The 18,510-nt window shown below is 35.4% G+C and overlaps 1 protein-coding gene across 2 annotated transcripts in view; it reads left to right on the top strand.

Moving 5' to 3' along the window:
• Nucleotides 1–18,510, top strand: part of OTOGL (otogelin like) — a 150,955-nt gene that overhangs the window by 58,915 nt on the left and 73,530 nt on the right. The window contains exons 24-26 of one of the 2 annotated variants that reach the window (XM_057556857.1): nucleotides 3,608–3,715; nucleotides 4,461–4,599; nucleotides 13,563–13,697. In XM_057556857.1, coding sequence (XP_057412840.1) covers nucleotides 3,608–3,715; nucleotides 4,461–4,599; nucleotides 13,563–13,697 — 382 coding nt within the window. The remainder of the gene's footprint in view (nucleotides 1–3,607; nucleotides 3,716–4,460; nucleotides 4,600–13,562; nucleotides 13,698–18,510) is intronic. The other variant, XM_057556858.1, reaches the window with a different exon arrangement.

Here is an 18,510-nt window from a genome sequence, read left to right as displayed (position 1 = left end):
AATCTGGTGGCTATTTGCTTCCTTGCAGGCACACGTAGAATCTGGCCTCACTGGCCTTCCTTCTCTGGTAATGAATTGAGGCAGTGCACAGAGGGAGGGCCACCTAAGGCAAAGAGGTCACCCATTCTTTCTCGATGAACGTACTCACACAAAGTGATTCCTGGGCTCCATTCATATAAACCAGGAGCAAAGAAGAGAGAGGTTTTGTGGTCTGTTTCCCAGGAGAGTCACATTTGTCTAAATGGTCCCCATCTGGAATAGGTTGAAGAGCCAAGTAATGGGACTGTATCAATCTCTTTAGAAAGAAAGGACATAGAAGGAGTGTGAAAGAACAAGGCCTTGCCTGGGAAAATAAAAGCAGGTAGAAATCAGGTCATACAGCAGATGAGCAAGGAAGACATTTTAGTAAAAAGGACAAGGGAAATAAAACCTTTATTATAGTAAAATAATTGAACCCTACAACATTGCTTGATTTATTTGATTTGATTACGATTCAGGGATGCATGGCTGATTAAATAAATCTACATCCTAATTTTGTTTCATGTGCTTGTGGTTGATGCTATTATTTAAAAAAATATCTATTTGCTGTCACCTTTGACTTTTAGTTCAACAGTGATTTATTAATTTACTGGTCAAATTTTATTACAAAACCTTAAAGTAATTTCCTCCCACCTTCTCTTATTTTATTGACATAAGTATAGTTGGAATTGACTAAGAGGCCTCTCACTGTTTGGAAATAATTTTGTTAGATGGAACTTTCTATTATAAAGTTGTTCTTGGTAGTATGATGTGTATTGACTTCCACGCGACCTTGGCTGGCTTATTTTAGGACAATAAGCCTGGTGTCACTTGTTGTCATGGGGCTCCTTGTAGTGCCAGCAGTTCATCCACTACAAATGGACCACATACCTTAGTTTAGAAATCATTGTGGATTAAAGAAATGGAAAGTAATATAGTGGAAAGAGTCATATAGAAATGGGTTAAAATGTTGGCCCTCTTTCTTATTAGGTAAAGTACCTCGGGACAAATCTTAACCACTTGGAGTCTCAACTTTATCTTTTTTTTTTTTGAAGGATTTTAAATTTATTTATTTATTTATTTTTGGCTGCGTTGGGTCTTCGTTTTTGTGCGAGGGCTTCCTCTAGTTGCGGCAAGCGGGGGCCACTCTTCATCGCGGTGCGCGGGCCTCTCACTATCGCGGCCTCTCTTGTTGCGGGGCACGGGCTCCAGACGCGCAGGCTCAGTAGTTGTGGCTCACGGGCCTAGTTGCTCTGCGGCATGTGGGATCTTCCCAGACCAGGACTCGAACCCGTGTCCCCTGCATTGGCAGGCAGATTCTCAACCACTGTGCCACCAGGGAAGCCCCTCAACTTTATCTTTTTAAAACGGGTGTAATAATATCTACTTCATAGATGGTTGAGTATATGCAGCACACTAGTCATATGGCAGGTGCTCAGTAAATGTTTATTTTATTACTAACCCCACTTCCCAAACCTGCTTAAAGCAGACAATTCACAGTGATTTACAGCTCTCTTCTTCCAGTTTTGATTAGTTATGAAAAACTTGTCATCAGTGTAACCACTTAAAACCACTAGTTTGGCTGGTTATTTAAGAATTGTGCTTACAACATTTAATGGAGTATAACCTGTAAAAATACTGAATCACTATGCTGTACACCAGAAGCTAATATAATATTATAAATTAACTATACTTCAATTAAAAAATTAAAAATGTGAATAATATTTTAAAAAATAAAAGAAATGAGAATTGAAAAAAAAAGAATTGTGGTTCATTTCGGTGAGGCATCCCTTATCTAAACAATTCAGCAGCCAATGTTTATGAAGCACCTAATATCTGGGACATTGTGTTAAGACACAGGGATGATGGTGCTAAAATAAATATATATAAGATAACAATAGAATCTACCTTATGGAATTGTCACTAGGATTAGATGAGTCAATGATGTATTTAAAGCAGGTGGAACAGTGGCTGGGCCATAGTTAACACTCAAAAATACTAGTTTTTGTTATTGTTCTTATTTTCTCTGTAAGACGTTTAATGAATTACTTGCAATTCATTGTGGTAAACCCTCCAAAAAAGGTTTGTACATATTGCTATATATAGGGAGTGTGGTACATAAAAGATTGCACTGCAAAGATTGCACTAAATTGAGTCTTGAGTGATGAGAAAAAAATCTTTTAGTTTTCTAGGCAGAAGAGAGATGCAATGCTCAGGGAAAGTGGCTAGAAGTTTGGGAAGGTTGAGGGGAGAAATTATGGACTCTAGGGCACTGTTGTCTGAAAGAAAGAAATCTGAATGAGTTGATGCATCATTTATATAAATAGTTTCATTTCTTCACCTTTACTCAACAACTGAGTGTCTGCTATGTGCTAGGCATTGGAACACAACCATTAACAAGATATTCATGGTCTTCTGGAGTGAAACTTAAAGTCAAATGGATAACATATACATTAGATAAACTATGAGCGAGGAAGCAGAGCACTAAAGGAACATATGTGATTATTTCTATTTGAGAGAAGAGATAAGAAGTCAAGATTCCTGACTTCTATGTTAATTTTGACAACATGGAATTCTCACATTTTAAAGCAAGTTCAGAAAAAAACTATGTATTTTATCTATTTTTACTAGCTAGTTTTGAATGTTGCTATTACTATTTTATTATCCATTATTTATTATGTTAATTTCTTTTATTATTATAGTTATACTATTATATATTTAAATTATTGTATTTATTAGTATTTTATTATTATTTATGGAAGCTATTTTTGAGAAAAGATTTTAGGAATATTGAAAAATATATGTATATATTTATATTAAGGGTATTGAAATATTTACTATATATAATATGTATTTATTTTATCTTCATATCAAAATATTTTGATAATACACCCAAATTGATTTCTCCTTGAGATTATGAATAATGATTTTGTTTTAATTTTTGTATTCAGAGATATTTTAAGATACTTTCTTATGGGGTAATCTTTCATGAAGGAATTTACACTTTGAAGAAACCAACATTCAAAACTTGATATGTTAATAATAAAATGTGAAACACTCGATATAATGGTTTCTTATTCAAGACACACCTAAAGCCTCATGGTTTTTAACTTTAAGCACTAACAAAAGAAGCTTTTGATTACTCTCTCTATCCTGTAATAGAAAATGTTATCCAGCTCATACTTCACTATTTTGTAAAAAAATTCTTAGACTCACAGACTCTTCTATCAAGTAGCAAATATTGAAGAAAGGGAGCCTTACTTCCTCTTTAATTGTTTTTTCAGAATATCTCACTTTACCCGGAAATTTAGGCTTCTGTCTCCCTTTTGTTGTACTAAGTGATAACAAAAAGTTTAAAATTTTGCATCCAGTCATTTGCCTGGCATTTATTTATTTCTGTGATGTGAAAGGTACTGTGTGGTAAAATAGGGGAGAAAGACTGGATTCGACCCCTCCATAGGTCAGCTAGAACATGCTTTCGACAGCTGTAACAAATACAGAAGGTTTGGAATATGACAAGATTGCTGATTTTTTAAAAAACCGAAATTAGTAGTTTATATTAAATAGCATTTACTTCTTCACTTGAAAGAATGGCAGAGCACAAAGGAAAGTGTTACGTTCCTGAAAGCTGTCCATGTATCTGGAAAGATTGGGAGTACCTCTCAGGAGAAGTGATTGCTACACCATGTTATACCTGGTAATGAGATCTGTTTATTTCACAGTTTTCCTAAGAAATTGTATTAGTTTCAGTCATCTTGTGTTTCCTTAATGTGACTGATTTCAGCAAAAAGCAAACCAAGTCTGAGTAAATAAGATTTTAAAGGCTTTCAGGAGTTGGTTGGGAGCTACTACCTTCAGGGGGATCATTATTTTTACTCCTATTTGTTCAACCCAGGAGAAAAAAATGAACTATGACAATTTGAAAATTTAATAGGAAAAACATATCTCAAGTTTATAAGAAAGTGATAAGTGTTCCAAAGAGAAGGTCACATTTGATGGAAAGTTTTCTGTTTGGAAATAAGCCATAAAATAAAATTGAAATACAGTTTCCTTGAAATGTGGATAAAAATTCTAAGTTCATGAACAAGTCCTGTCTAAGGTATTTAAATGGACTCCAGTAGATGAGATGGCATTGTGGTCTTTTAGCCACCAGCAGGCGTATGTTTAATTTTTCATTCCATCACCTGTTTTCTGTGTGACCGAGGCACAATTTCCAGGCTTGGTTGTGATGTCTGATAATTTATTTAGACAAAGTGGTAAATATATGCCTTATCTATCATTGTAATAAAATGTTATCAAAACGAATTGGGCATATTTATAAGGGCTATTGGCTTAGTGAATGCTTTTGAATACAAACCTTCCAATATTTATGCTGCTTGAAAAATACTAATTAGAGCCAGGTTTCTTAGAAAGGTAACAGTGTTTGTATTATTTTCTAATAGTGTTTGTCGACGAGGAATGTTCAACTGCACATATTATCCATGCCCAGCAGTGTGCACAATATATGGGGACCGTCATTATCATTCTTTTGATGGACTGGAATATGATTATATCAGTGATTGCCAGGTATTTTTGATAAAGGTATGTCACAATTACTTCCTTTTACTTAAAATTATGTAAAGACAATGTAAAAAACAAGTATGGTGGACCATGGCATATCAAATCCATGTATCATTAGTAAAACCTATAAAAGTTATAGCAATTTTAAATTAATTTCCTTGACTCACTGTAAAGTTTTATTATGTATAAGTAATGGGCTAATTCATAAACTTTCTGTGCCTCTGTTTTCTCATTTGTAAAATGAGGATAATAATTGTACCTCTCTCCTGGGGTAGTTCTTAGGATTGAATGAAATAAATATATGTAAAACTCTCAGAGAGTGCTTGCTATTTAGTAACTGCTCAATAAATGTCAGCCATTTTTATTTTTATTGGTTTAGTTTGGTGAATACAAATATAAGACATTAAATCATGTATTGGACCACATATTGTTTATAGTTGTAGCAATCAAAACGACATTGTTCTCAATTCTAGACATGCTATTTTGATGATATGCTTTGGTAAACCCTGGACTTTGTGTATCTGATAAAATCCTTAAAATTTCCCATATCTTTAATGCATTCGGATTTTCTGTATCCCTAAATTTTATTTAGATATCATTGATCCCAGAATTAAATTTCTAAATGAAAAATGTAAGCTTTAGGAAGAAGTTGCACAAGAATAAGCAAAATAACATCTTTTTCTCCAGCAAGGTAACCTGTGATTATCTTGAATGTGTGTTTTTTTCTGGGTAAGGCTTTTATGTTTTTAGAGGTTCATGTATGATCCTGTTCTTTAAGCATATGTCAAGAAAGTAGACATATTCCCATTTTGTATTAGTTATATTAAATAAAAAACAAACAGTAAAATCTATAGCCTCAATGGAAACCACTGAGTTTCCCTTTCTGTGCTATTTTTAGCCTTCTTTATGAACAATTTTAAGTTTCTTAAAGAATAAATCCCTGGGAATGAATTTGGCAGTTAGATAATTATAGAAGATGACAAGTTGCCTATAGGGGTTGTGTGTGTGGTTTTGATACTATTTGGAGCATAGGAAAAGCACAGTGATACATATACATTCTATGAGTATTTGTCCTCTTAGAACAAGCCTTATTTAGCAAACAATTTTACATGAGAATTTTCTTGTCCCCTGAAGTTTAGGTTGTAAATTGAGAAGCTTGGAAAAGTAAATAACAATTTAGAGATTTGAATACATAAACAGATACTTTTTTTCTCAAAATGTATCAGACTGATTTTATACCAAATCCTTGCTTCCCTTGATATTTAGGTGTCTCTGACATTCCTTAAGATCCCTCTTCCTTTGACTTTCTAGATATTATGCTGTTGGAGCCCTTCAGTGTCTCTTCTGGTTTCTCCATTGTCTCTTTGTTGCCTTTTCATTTAGCATAAGCCCCAGACCATAGATGACTGAGTTGGCTCCTTCAGGGCAAGGACCAAACCTTAGTCACCATTGTTTTACCAGTGTAGAGCATTGTGCTGGGAACATAGTTGTTCACTGAATGTTGACTGAACTGGACGTCTGTTCTTGGCTCTCTGCCCTTTTCTCCTAATGCTTGGTATGATCATCCCTCTCTACAATCTTAACCTCATCTACAAGCTGCTGAGTTCCAAATTGACATGGACAGCTCTGACCTTCAACTTCTAGGCTCTTCTGACTCAAGTTCATCCCTACAATAATACATTTTTTTCATTCTGTTAATCTTTCTAAGACTCACATTGCTATCATGTCATTGCTTTCTAAGAACTACGGTTGACTCCCAATTACCAGCTTCCATAATATCAAATTTCCCTTGAGACCCTTTGATAATCTTTCAAGGGTCTCAGTTAGCTCCACCCCTCCTCTATGTCTTTTCTCAGGGTATTTTCCTGTACCTGATTGCCTCTACTCCCTCAAAATAACTTTTCTAGTTCACACTTACCTGTTCTGTTCTTACACATCCTATTGTATTTAATAGTCATCATGTCAAAAGTAAGCAGCCCATTATATTCTGATTATTTTATGTGTGCTCAATTAGATTGTGTATCATTTTATATCAGAGCTCTGCGTTATACTGCTTTTGGGTTCCTCATAAGGGCTAGCACAATTACGGTTGTACTATAAGAGCTGAAAAATTACGTGCTCGGTTTTTTAACCATTTTTTTAGAGGGTAGAAATCACAAGCTTACACTTAATTAGTAATCTTTGTTATAAACGCATATACATGCCTTTAACATGAAGTATGTAGAGCAGTGCTTCTTAAGCTTTAGTATGTATGCACATCACCTGGAAATCTTGTTACAATATAGATGCTGATTTTATGTGTTTGGAGCAGTATCTTGGATTCCGCAATTTTTAATAAACTACCCTGATGTTTCACGTCCATAGTCCACTCTTTGAATAGCAAGGATGTAAAGCATTTTCTTCTTTAAAAAACTAATTTTAACTATTTTTGAAATTCTCTTCTTCTGAATAGTAAACTTTGTCACATCTAGAAAAAACAAAGTATCATTGACAATATTGTACCAAACATGACATATTCCCATTGGATATGTCACTGAGGTTAATTAATGATGCTTTTTATGGTTTCATTTTATGTAGCAAAACAAAAATTCTTCCAAACTTTGTTTTCATTTTGTGTATGGAAAAAATTATTTAGAAGTATTTACCAAAAACATTTTAAACCTTGTTCATGTATCACCGTCTTTGCAAACATTTTCCAGTGTGACAATGGTCTTTGCTCATGCATTATCATTTCATTCATTTAATAAACAATTTTTAGGGCCTATTAAATGTAAACTGTGTTAACAAAAACATGCCTTCTCTATTTATTAAGATAGAATTTTGCAATAAAATTCTAAAGTTTTGAAACAAGGATCAGGACCTACATTTGTTTTTTCCTCCCCCCAGTCATTTTGCAAAATGCTGGGCATTCGGTGAACTCTTAACAACTACTTGTTTGATCTACCTGGCTTTTCCTTAACTCCTCATTTGTCTTTGCAGTAGAGAAATCATAGTATTTACCACTGAATTTTCAAACAATGATTGTTTTTTTTAATTGAAGTATAGTTAATTTACAATGTTGTGTTAGCTTCAAGTGTACAGAAAAGTGATTGTGCAGAAAGAATATTTGTCTCAACTCTGATTCCTGACAAAATGAAAGTATCTTCTTCTGTTTGATGCTGAGTGATGGTAGCAGTCTTTTTTTATTGGTGCTGCAATATAACAGTGCCATTTTATTTAGCAGGCAAGAGCCATTAAGGTTTGGCTTTTAGGTTTTATAAACCTGATTTCCTATCATCACTTTAATTTTCTACTATATCCTTCTGTAAAAGTGTATACATAATGTTCAGTCTCAGATTTTAATGAGACATGCCTGCCTGTATATGAGAAGACATGTTGCAGGAAATGTTATTCCAACATTTGGATACCTAATTAAATATCTGGGTTAAGATCTGTCGTTAGGGTTCATGTGGTAAAAATAAGATATAAAGAATATTAAAAGTCTAAAGCTTCAAGTTTTAGAATTGTATATGCCTTTTGTTTTTTAACATCTTTATTGGAGTATAATTGCTTTACAATGGTGTGTTAGTTTCTGCTTTATAACAAAGTGAATCAGCTATACATATACGTATATCCCCATGTCTCCTCCCTCTTTCGTCTCCCTCCCACCCTCCCTATCCCACCCCGCTAGGTTGTCATGAAGCACGGAGCTGATCTCCCTGTGCTATGCAGCTGCTTCCCACTAGGAATTTTACATTTGGTAGTGTATATATGTCCATGCCACTCTCTCACTTTGTCCCAGCTTACCCTTCCCCCTCCCCGTGTCCTCAAGTCCATTCTCTATGTCTGCGTCTTTATTCCTGTCCTGCCCCTAGGTTCTTCAGAACCATTTTTTTTTTTTTTTAGATTCCATATGTATGTGTTAGCATACAGTATTTGTTTTTCTCTTTCTGACTTACTTCACTCGGTATGACAGACTCTAGGTCCATCCACCTCACTACAGATAACTCAATTTCGTTTCTTTTTTATGGCTGAGTAATATTCCATTGTATATATGTGCCGCATCTTCTTTATCCATTCATCTATTGATGGACACTTAGGTTGCTTCCATGTCCTTGCTATTGTAAATAGAGCTGCAATGAACGTTGTGGTACATGACTCTTTTTAAATTATGGTTTTCTCAGGGTATATGCCCAGTAGTGGGATTGCTGGGTCATATGGTAATTCTATTTTTAGTTTTTTAAGGAACCTCCATACTGTTCTCCATAGTGGCTGTATCAATTTACATTACCACCAACAGTGCAAGAGGGTTTCCTTTTCTCCACACCCTCTCCAGCATGACCAACATACACTTGATAAGCCAAGAAATATTTTATTCGACCACGGAGTAATTATTTCATACCAAAGACAAATTAGTGATTAACCAATGTAACCTAGTAGTCATGGTTTTGAAATATTATCATTCCAGATAGTAAATTTCTCAACACTTGGAGATTTTCTGCTGCAATTTTAATTAATTAATTAATTTTTTAAGAATCAGCATTTCCTTTGAGAAGGATAGAATGGCTGCCAGCACCATTCATTTACTTGCTGCTTTTTCATAGGCAAGAATCACTTCTGTGAATATCATATTTAATTCCTTCTTCTTTGTCAAGCAGCTCTCTTTCCTCCCTGTCTTGATTACAAATTCCAGACTTTGTCATTTGTAACGCATTTTTATCTGGTAAAACTTATCATTTATTTTTTTGGGCCCTGTGAAGGATCTAGTAATAAAATTCATAAAAATTTCCATTTTATTTGCCAATTGGACTTTAAAAAATTAATACTTACTCAGCTTTATCTTGAAAGTATAATGTTACTTGACTCTGACACACTGAAGGAATTGTAAAGGTTTTTGTTTTCTTTTTAATCTCTGGATTGTGGAGCTTTTTTGTTTTTTTAATGTGGACCATTTTTAAAGTCTTCACTGAATTTGTTCCAATATCGCTTCTGTTTTGTTTTTTTTTGGCCACAAGGCATGTGTGGTCTTAGCTCCCTGACTAGAGATCGAACCTGCACCCTCTGCATTGAAAGGCAAAGTCTTAACCACTGGACCACCAGGGAAGTCCCTGGATTGTGGAGTTTTAAATGTAATCTGATTCCAGTGAATACTTACCCTATCTTTGTTGATGTTTATCAAAGTTTAAAAATTCAAGTTCTCTGGTATTTTATTCATTTTAGAGGCTGTTTATGCTATACTTTAAATAGTACAAGGAATATAGCACATTATTTTTTGTGTGTTGAAGCAAATCTAGGACAAAGTTCATAATTGTATTTCCTGAGGTAAGACTTTTTTAAGAGTAAAAAGAGTTGAGAAACCAAACAGCAACTTGACCTGTGCTATAAGCTTAAAGAAAGAGAGGACACTGGATGTTTTCAGCAAAAGTGGGAAATTTAATATTCCAACTCCCGGATTTCAGAGCCAAACTCTACTTCCATTATCTATGACAGGCCCCTGTCACTGCTAGGTTTCTTCCTGTAACTTGTTCTAGATTAGGTTTTTCAACATTCTGTTCAGTTGATATCTCAAATGTTTGGTGCTCTCCTTAAGTCTCTGAAAACCCTTCTAATTTCATCGCTCTCAAATTTGTATACCTTGTATCATCATTTTTCATGTCAATATTTCTTGTGTAACTTCTATGTGTCAGGCCCTATTCTGAGAAGTGGAGGTACAGAATATGCAAACATAGATATCAGTCTAGGGTCCTTTGAAACTTAGGCTGGTGGTAGAGAGTTATTAATCACCAAATCACAAAATTCATATAAAATTGCCACTGTAAAAGTTAATGATGACCTATGCAAAATCCAATTAAACCTTTTAAATGTTTATCTTCCTTTTTTGAAGTGGTTCTTGCTTTGTCTTCTCTGAGGTAATTCTACTTCTGCTGGTCTTTGACCACTCCTCAGTCTCCTCTGGTGGCTTCTTTCTCCAAGAGTTTCTTAGAACACTGGGTCTCACAAGTTCCATATTTTCATGTCTGTCTCCTCTATAAAACTCTTAGTTGCTTGTAATCTCATAATATCTTGAAGGATAAACCCTGTATGCATTTATGTATGTACCTAGGTATGTATTTATCCATCCATCCATCCATCTGTCCATCCATCCACAGGAAATGAAAACAGAGAGGAAAAGAAGTCAAAGGAAATCATTACACCCTATTTAGGCAAATGTAAAGGTCTAGATAGAACTAGATAGAGCTTTCTCTGTCAAATAAGAGTAAAATGCAAATTAATGGCATAGTAGTTATACAATGGCATGGCACTTCAGGAAAAAAAGAAAGAGACAGAGAAGAAAGAAGGAAAGAAAGAAGTAACATGTAAAAATTAGGTGAAGATTTCACTCTGAATAAACTTTACTCCCCACAGAATAAAGATATTTTCTGTCTTCCAGAAGTTATGAAAGAGATGATGGAATTAACTAATAAGAATTTAAATGTATGTTAAGGGAATAAAAGTAAGTGAAAAAGGAAATGGTAAAATTCAGGAACAAATTAAAGCCCAAAACGCATTATAGAGTTGAGATATAAGCATTTCTTTTAAAAAATGATAAGTATACCATCTTTTGTTTATCTTCCCTTCCTTTTGGTTCAAATGTGAGAGATAATCTAATTGTCTAGAGTTGTCTTTTTTTTTTTTTTTTTTTTACCTGCATTAAAAAGTCCCTTGGCCCATCAAAGAATGTGCTGCTTTGGGGCCATTCAGCTGTGGAACATAAATCATGGCTGCCTGAGGCTACTGTATCAGCAGGGACTTTCTGTGGGATAGTTACCGTTAAAAGGGGCTGGGACTATGACAGGTGTTAGACTGACATAGCAGGTAAAATAATATACTACCTTGAGAGGTGCTGACATTTTATGTTTTGGAATCACTTGGGAGAATATTCTCTATCAGTGTTTTCAGTACCTGAGCATAAAGGGTTTGAGGAATCTGTGTGGCACATTGCTGTTGACCTTTTTCCTCTAGCTTTGTGTTACTTACTGTGTTGCTTAGCAACTGTGTAGCATTATCTCCAAACCTAATATTAACTTGAAATATATATTAGAAATGGAAATTGGAGAAACGTGACTCTTAGGACTTGATAGTTTCAAGTTACTGTCAGCCTAACATGATATTACCAGGCAGATGATACAATACAATATAGAATATTTCTTGGCATTTCTGAACATGATATTACCAGGCAGACTATACAATATAGAATATTTCTTGGCATTTCTGAATTAATATAAAGACTAAAGATAACATTGAGGCACTTTGATTAATAGTAATAGAAATGTAATGGCAATAGAAATCCTTTCAGCCAGCTTTTCACATCCCTTAATCTCAAAACTCTTTCCAAGAGGAAGAGGAAAACAAAACCCTGAATTATATATATATTTCTCCTTTGAAAATTGTTCATAAAGGCAGAAAAGTGTGGCATTATTTTTTGAGTAATACAATGCCGTAATCATCTTGATGACCCTTATTATTCTCCTTTTCAAAGTTTAGGCAATACTTTGGAAAAGAATTGTTTAAGAAGAAGAAAAAACTCTTGGTTCCTATGAAGTAAGGAAAATTGGGTCACAGAGGGACAAATTAATTACTCTGTCAACAGTATTCATTGAAAACCTATCCTCTAGGCACTATGTTGTAGTAATTCCTAATGAGACAGGAAGAATTTGGCCAAACCAAGAAATATATTGAGCTAGTGTTCATATTGTTGGTGATATAAAAAACTAAGTATGGAGAATTTACATCAAGACCTATATGATTTCCAAACATTTAAGGACTCTTCTCACTTTGAAAATAAACACTGACCCATATATCTAAAAATGAAAAGGATTCAGGAAATGTAGGTGAGCCTTTGAAAATTGGAATTTGAGTTCAAAGAGAATTGTCACTTTCCTTTTGATGAAATTCCCACCTTCCACTAGGTAGTGGAAGGACTCACGGCAGTGTGGCTTTAACTTTTGGGGCAATAAGAACCACTTCAAAAATTTGATGAAAATCATAGACCTTCTTCCTAGAAAATACAGATACTCAAAAACAACATTTTACAATGAACTTCTAGAGTCTGTAGAACTATTGAAGCCCATCTATTAAAGTGGGATAAAAATTTAAAACCCTGTTTCCAGAGAGAGAGTTCTTAGTGGATGGAGAGGGGAGTGGCTGAAGGAAGGTGAGGGTGAGGTAACTGGTGAAAAGGTTAGATTTAGAGTGTGTGGGAGTAAATAATAGTCTCTGGAACTAAGGATTTCCTATAACCTACAACTGAATTTTCTCCTCAACCATTACTAAACTCTTCCTAATTTCTCTGCAAGTGGCATTAATAAAGAGGGTTTTGAACTCTGTCTCTGCCCTTATTTAGCTAAGTGACTTTGGACATTCATTTAATCCTTCTTAACCTCTGTTTCTTGATCTGTAAAATGGAGATAATACATAATTCAAGAATTATCATAAGAATTAAATGAGACAATGCATATAAAGTTTGAAGGAAGCCCTCAAATGATATGCATCATTTTATTTACTAATACAGTGTCAAAGTTTTATATTTATTTCAATTTTATCTTGTAGGCAAATAATTATTTAGCCAGAAAACTGGCTTAAAATAAAACAAAAGATGTTGTCTAAAATGAAAATATTTCTTTTAAAATTCCCCTAATTGACATGTCTTGTTGGGTATTTGATGAGAAGAAACTGGTTGATAAATTTGAGCTGTAATAATAAAATGGAAAAAAATCCTTGTTGGAACAACATTTTAACAGGAGATATTATAGTTAAATGTTTAAAGATTGAGCTATCTTGGTATACTTTTATTAAATTCTTCACATTATTAGATCAAAATGATTTTTAGTTTAGAGGTAAGTTATATTTCAATTTCAATACGATTCATTGTAAATCTTGGACTTCTTTAAGATTTGTTAATGAAAAATAAGTAAAAATTATATATAATATACGTTTGTATTAATATAATATTTTTGACATTTCAGAGTACAGATGATTCAGATATATCTGTCATTGGCCAGAACAAGAAATGCTTTGACAACGATATTGTTTGTTCTAAAAGTGTTTTGATTTCAGTTGGGGACACTGAAATTTACCTGAATGATACTCCTTACAAACAGGTTAGTGAATTATTTCTTGTAAGTCATTTTAACTTGTCCTGAGGATACTGAAAATAAAATAGAAACATTTTGGGGGTACTTTTCTTTATAAGTGGTTACTAGGTTTGAATTTGTTTCTTTGTCATTTTATGTAGCTTCAGTAAATCATACTTGATTTGTCTCTTTTGTTTATACTCCACTTCTCCATTTGCTCATTCTTTCCTTGTCACCTGTTACCTGGAGTACTTCAACGTTCTCCAAGCTAGACGCCTGGCCTGCAGTCTTAGTTTTTCCCCTCTGATCCATCCTGCCACACTGCAGCCAGGGTGGTTTTCCTAAAATGGAAATGTAATCAATCTCCTGACACCCTAGTGCTTCAAAACTTTCAAGTGACCTCCCATTGCCCTTACAAGGCCTCACCAATCTGGCCATTGCTGCCTCTCCTGCTGTACCTCTCATCACTTTCTGCTTCAAGCCCATGTTCCAGAAGTTGGAGCTTTTATCAGTTCTTCAAATGCTCTATATTCTTTCTCTCACCTCTGGTTCTTCATGAATGTCATTGCTCCTACCTGGATCAACCTTTCCATTTAACTTATTCTTATGTGATAAGTCTCATCTTATCTTCTTCAAGGAGTTCCTGCTCTTGCCCTCAAGCTCCCTGTCAGGACATGCATCACACTTTAGTGAAATTACTTGGTGGTGGCAGTGGTTCCCAACCTTTTTGGCACGAAGGACCGGTTTTGTGGAAGACAATTTTTCCATGGACCGGGGGTACGGGGGATGGTTTAGGGATGATTCAAGTGCATTACATTTATAGTGCACTTTATTTCTATTATTATTACACTGTAATATATAATGAAATAATTATACAACTCACCATAATACAGAATCACTGGGACCCCTGAGCTTGTTTTCACTTGCCACTTGCTGATAGGGTTTTGATATGAGTCTGCAAGCAATTGATTTATTATGGTCTCTGTGCAGTCAAACCTCTCTGCTAATGATAATCTGTATTTGCAGCTGCTCCCCAGCACTAGCATCACCACCTCAGCTCCACCTCAGATCATCAGGCATTAGATTCTCATAAGGAGCGCACAACCTAGATCTCTCACATGCACAGTTCACAGTAGGGCTCATGCTCCTATGAGAATCTAATGCTGCCGCTGATCAGACAGGAGGCGGAGCTCAGGTGATAATGCAAGTGATGGGGAGCAGCTGTACATACAGATGAAGCTTCGCTCGCTCGCCCACTGCTCACCTCCTGCTGTGTGGCCTGGTTCCTAAGAGGCCACGGACCGGTACCAGTCCAAGGCCCAGGGGTTGGGGACCCCTGTGTGGTGGTCTGTGTCTTTTCTATTTGTCTATGAGTTCTGTGAGAATTGAGACCACTGTCTTATTTGTTCATTCTTGTATACTTGGAGCCTGTGCAGTTTGAAAGAATGAATAAAGTTCATTCATTCATTCATTCGATCATTCATTCATTTATTCATAATGTCTACTTTGTACAAAGTTACGTGTTAATTATTGGGACTACAACAGTGAAAAGACACTCACTGTACTTGCTTTTAAGGAACTTATACTGAGGTGAGGGGTACGTTTCAAGTAAATGAGGCTGTGCAGTGTGGTGTGCTATGGTAGGAGTGTGTTTAGGAAAGCAGGAGAATCCCTAAGAAGAAGACCTAAGCCAACCTGGGATGTTCAGGGTAGTTGTGAAGAGCATAGACTGGAGTCAGTTAGTACTCACTTAGAACCTCTGTCCTGTCACCTGCTAACTGTGTCACTTTGGGCAACTTTATTTAACCCCTCCAAGCTGCAGCTTTCCCATTTGTAAATTTGGGATGATTATGGAATCTACTTCCTAAGTTCACATGAGGATTAAATGAAAGAATGAATTTCAGGAAATAGCTCTCCTCCTCTCCTTCACCCTCCTTATTTTTGAAGGCTCAGAAGACATGCTTTGGGGGAGATGATTTGAACTGAGTCTTAAAGGATGGGTAGGTATTAGGCAGGTGAAGAGAGAGAGTAGGAAGGCAATCAGTACAGAGGAACAGTCATGTTGAAAGGAACAGAGTTCAAAGATAAAATGGCACGTTTGGAGAACTGCAAGCAGTTTAGTTTGGTTGAGGTGGATGGGGATAGTGGAGGGAGGGTGAGGCAAAGATCAGGGAGGAGTGTCCAGATTGACTTTCATGCAGGAAGCCTGGGGACAAGGGCAGTAGACCAGGAGGCTGTGTAATATAATATTAGAACTTACTCTACAAGGAAGAAATTTTGGAATTAAGTGACATGATCTGACATATGGCCTTTATAAAGTGACCTATTTTTGAGTTTTTAGACTAGCGTTTCTCAGTTTGGTTTGCAAAACTTCTGCATTAGAATCATCTAGAATATTTATTATAAGAGCTGGTCCCTAGACTCCACCTCAGGAATTAGAATGGCTGAAGTTGATGACAATCAATATTTCAATGGTTCCCCAAATTCTGCACACTAAAGTTTGAGAATCGGTGCCCTAGATCATAGCTCATGTCTCAGTAAGAAATGTTGAGACCAACCAGGCAGCAATCAAGATTTGAGCAAAACAGAGTTTGTACAAGTCATGCTAACATCTTTTTGAAGTAATTACTGCAGTTTGGTGTAGCCATCAGCTGGATATTCATTTATAGGTGAAGGTTCTCTCTAAGAGAAAGGATGTGTTAAAAAAGAGAAAAACTGAAGAGAAAATAGTAAATGCTCTTATAAAGACTGTTTGACACATTTTTGAAGTGGTAATTGCAGTTCTGTGTAATGTTCATCTTCCAATTTTCACCTGAATGCAGGTGCTGATGAATCTCCTTCATATCAGTTGTGAAGTATAAAGTAAGATGAAGAAAAATCATGAAGATAGTTTGACCCTAACAAATCTCTGGCTAATATTTTTTCTTGAGCATCAAAAGTGAAAATAAGTACCATTTGTTTTATGGCAGATGGATTGCTCATTCAGGGGAAGGAAAAAAACCTGTTATTTTTTCAATAAATGTACCACTCTAATTTTATCAAATATGTAGCATATAAACATTTTATGAATTTAAGCTGTATTTTAAAAGTTTTAATTCTCTGCTTTTTATAACTTACTTTTCTAACATCACTAGAGTTTATTTATAGTACAATAATTCTCCCCTGAAGTGGAGGTCCAATTCATAATACCTCAATCTTATAATGAGAAACATCTTTACTTCCTAATCTGAAAAGTAAGGAGTACACCATCTCCTTTTGACCAAAGAGTATTGTTCTCTTGTAGCAAACTGCCTTGTCTAATAAAAACGAAGGATTTAGCGCTACAGGCAAATAGAGAGGATGTGCTTTTACATCAGGATAGCTAATACAAAACCAACCTGAAGGAAATCCAAAAATGTTGGACTTCCAACATTATGTTCCAGTGATATGTCAACCAGTCTGAGGGGAGTTTAATAGGAAAATACATGAAAGAAGTATTTCATGGATTGAAAAGGAGCTATAAGCTACAAACATTTCACTTACTTACTTTGATTATTGCTGTTCAGGCTGGAAGCTGAGAACTAAGAACAGGGCAGTGCAGGAAGGTGTTAAAAATATATGTTACCCTTGATCTAGAAGCTGCAGATACTGCCATAAACTTGACAAAGTGCGTCTTTCTAGGAACTAACGTTCATGTAGGGGGGAAGACAGATAATAATGCCAAAGACAAATCAGATAATAGAAAGGTCCTGAAATGTGTAATCAAAATGATAAAAATAGGTTCTATGGCAGAGGGTGATATGGGGGCCTGGCAGGCTACACATTTTATGGACCTAGTGAAAAATGAAAATGTAGAGCCCTTGATCAAACAGGGAAAATTTTTTTCCTTTGTTTTTTAGTCTTTCTTGACCTGCCGTGGTGTTTTTTCTTTATTATTTAATGCCTTGCTCACTTAGGCACAGGGTACTTCCAGGTTGAGTGCAGACCCTCACAGGTACTGAGGGCATTGCCCTGTAACTCCAACTTGGCACTTGTAAGTAGAAGGAAATGAGGTTAGGTAGAGTCCATTAAGAATTCATACTGTCCTATACAATATACTGAGCGCTTATAAGTATGACCTTGATCTAGGAGACTGAAAACTCCTTATGGATGTGACTGAGTTTATTTAATTTGCCCTATGAAATATTTATAAAACTGTACACTCTAGTACAGTGTTTCCAAACTATGCTTTTGTTCTTACTTGGGGGAGAAAAATAACCAAAGGACTTCATATCTCCTTCACAATTTTTATTTTGCTTCTGGTTAAATTTGTTTTATTTACTTTGACTTAACCATGTATTTTTAAAGTTATTATGTGAGTTAATTTCAATGTCAGATTCAGCATAATCTTTTATAGGGTATAGCCCTTGCCCATAAAGAACATTGCATATTCTCACTTTAGGTTAAAGGTACTCTAAATTTTCCCAGTGGGTTCCGTCTCTAGTTTCTCCCTACTATTATCCTTTCTAGCACACACATTATTTTCTTTTAATATACAAACATGGTCTGTCATTTTACTATTCAAAAGCCTTTATTGAGGACATTTTGCACATGGAATAACAGCCATTGATTGTGATGGGTAACTTGATGGCAAAGGGTCTCAGACTATGCTTGTCATGGAATCCATGCTGTAGCTCTCTGATGCTCTCCTTAGTACTGAACAAATCTTAAACTTCCTGCCCCTAAGCCTTTATTCAACTGATTCCCTTTGCTTGGGATGATTTCTTCCTCATTCTCTTTTCCAGCCCTTTATATCTTCCCATTATGGCCTCTTACATATCAGTAATATATGTTCCACCTCTTGCAAAGAGCCTTCCTAAGT

Source organism: Balaenoptera acutorostrata, chromosome 11 (assembly GCF_949987535.1).
Source record: "Balaenoptera acutorostrata chromosome 11, mBalAcu1.1, whole genome shotgun sequence".
Taxonomy (NCBI): domain Eukaryota; kingdom Metazoa; phylum Chordata; class Mammalia; order Artiodactyla; family Balaenopteridae; genus Balaenoptera; species Balaenoptera acutorostrata.
This window is presented reverse-complemented; position numbering and strand designations above follow the sequence as displayed.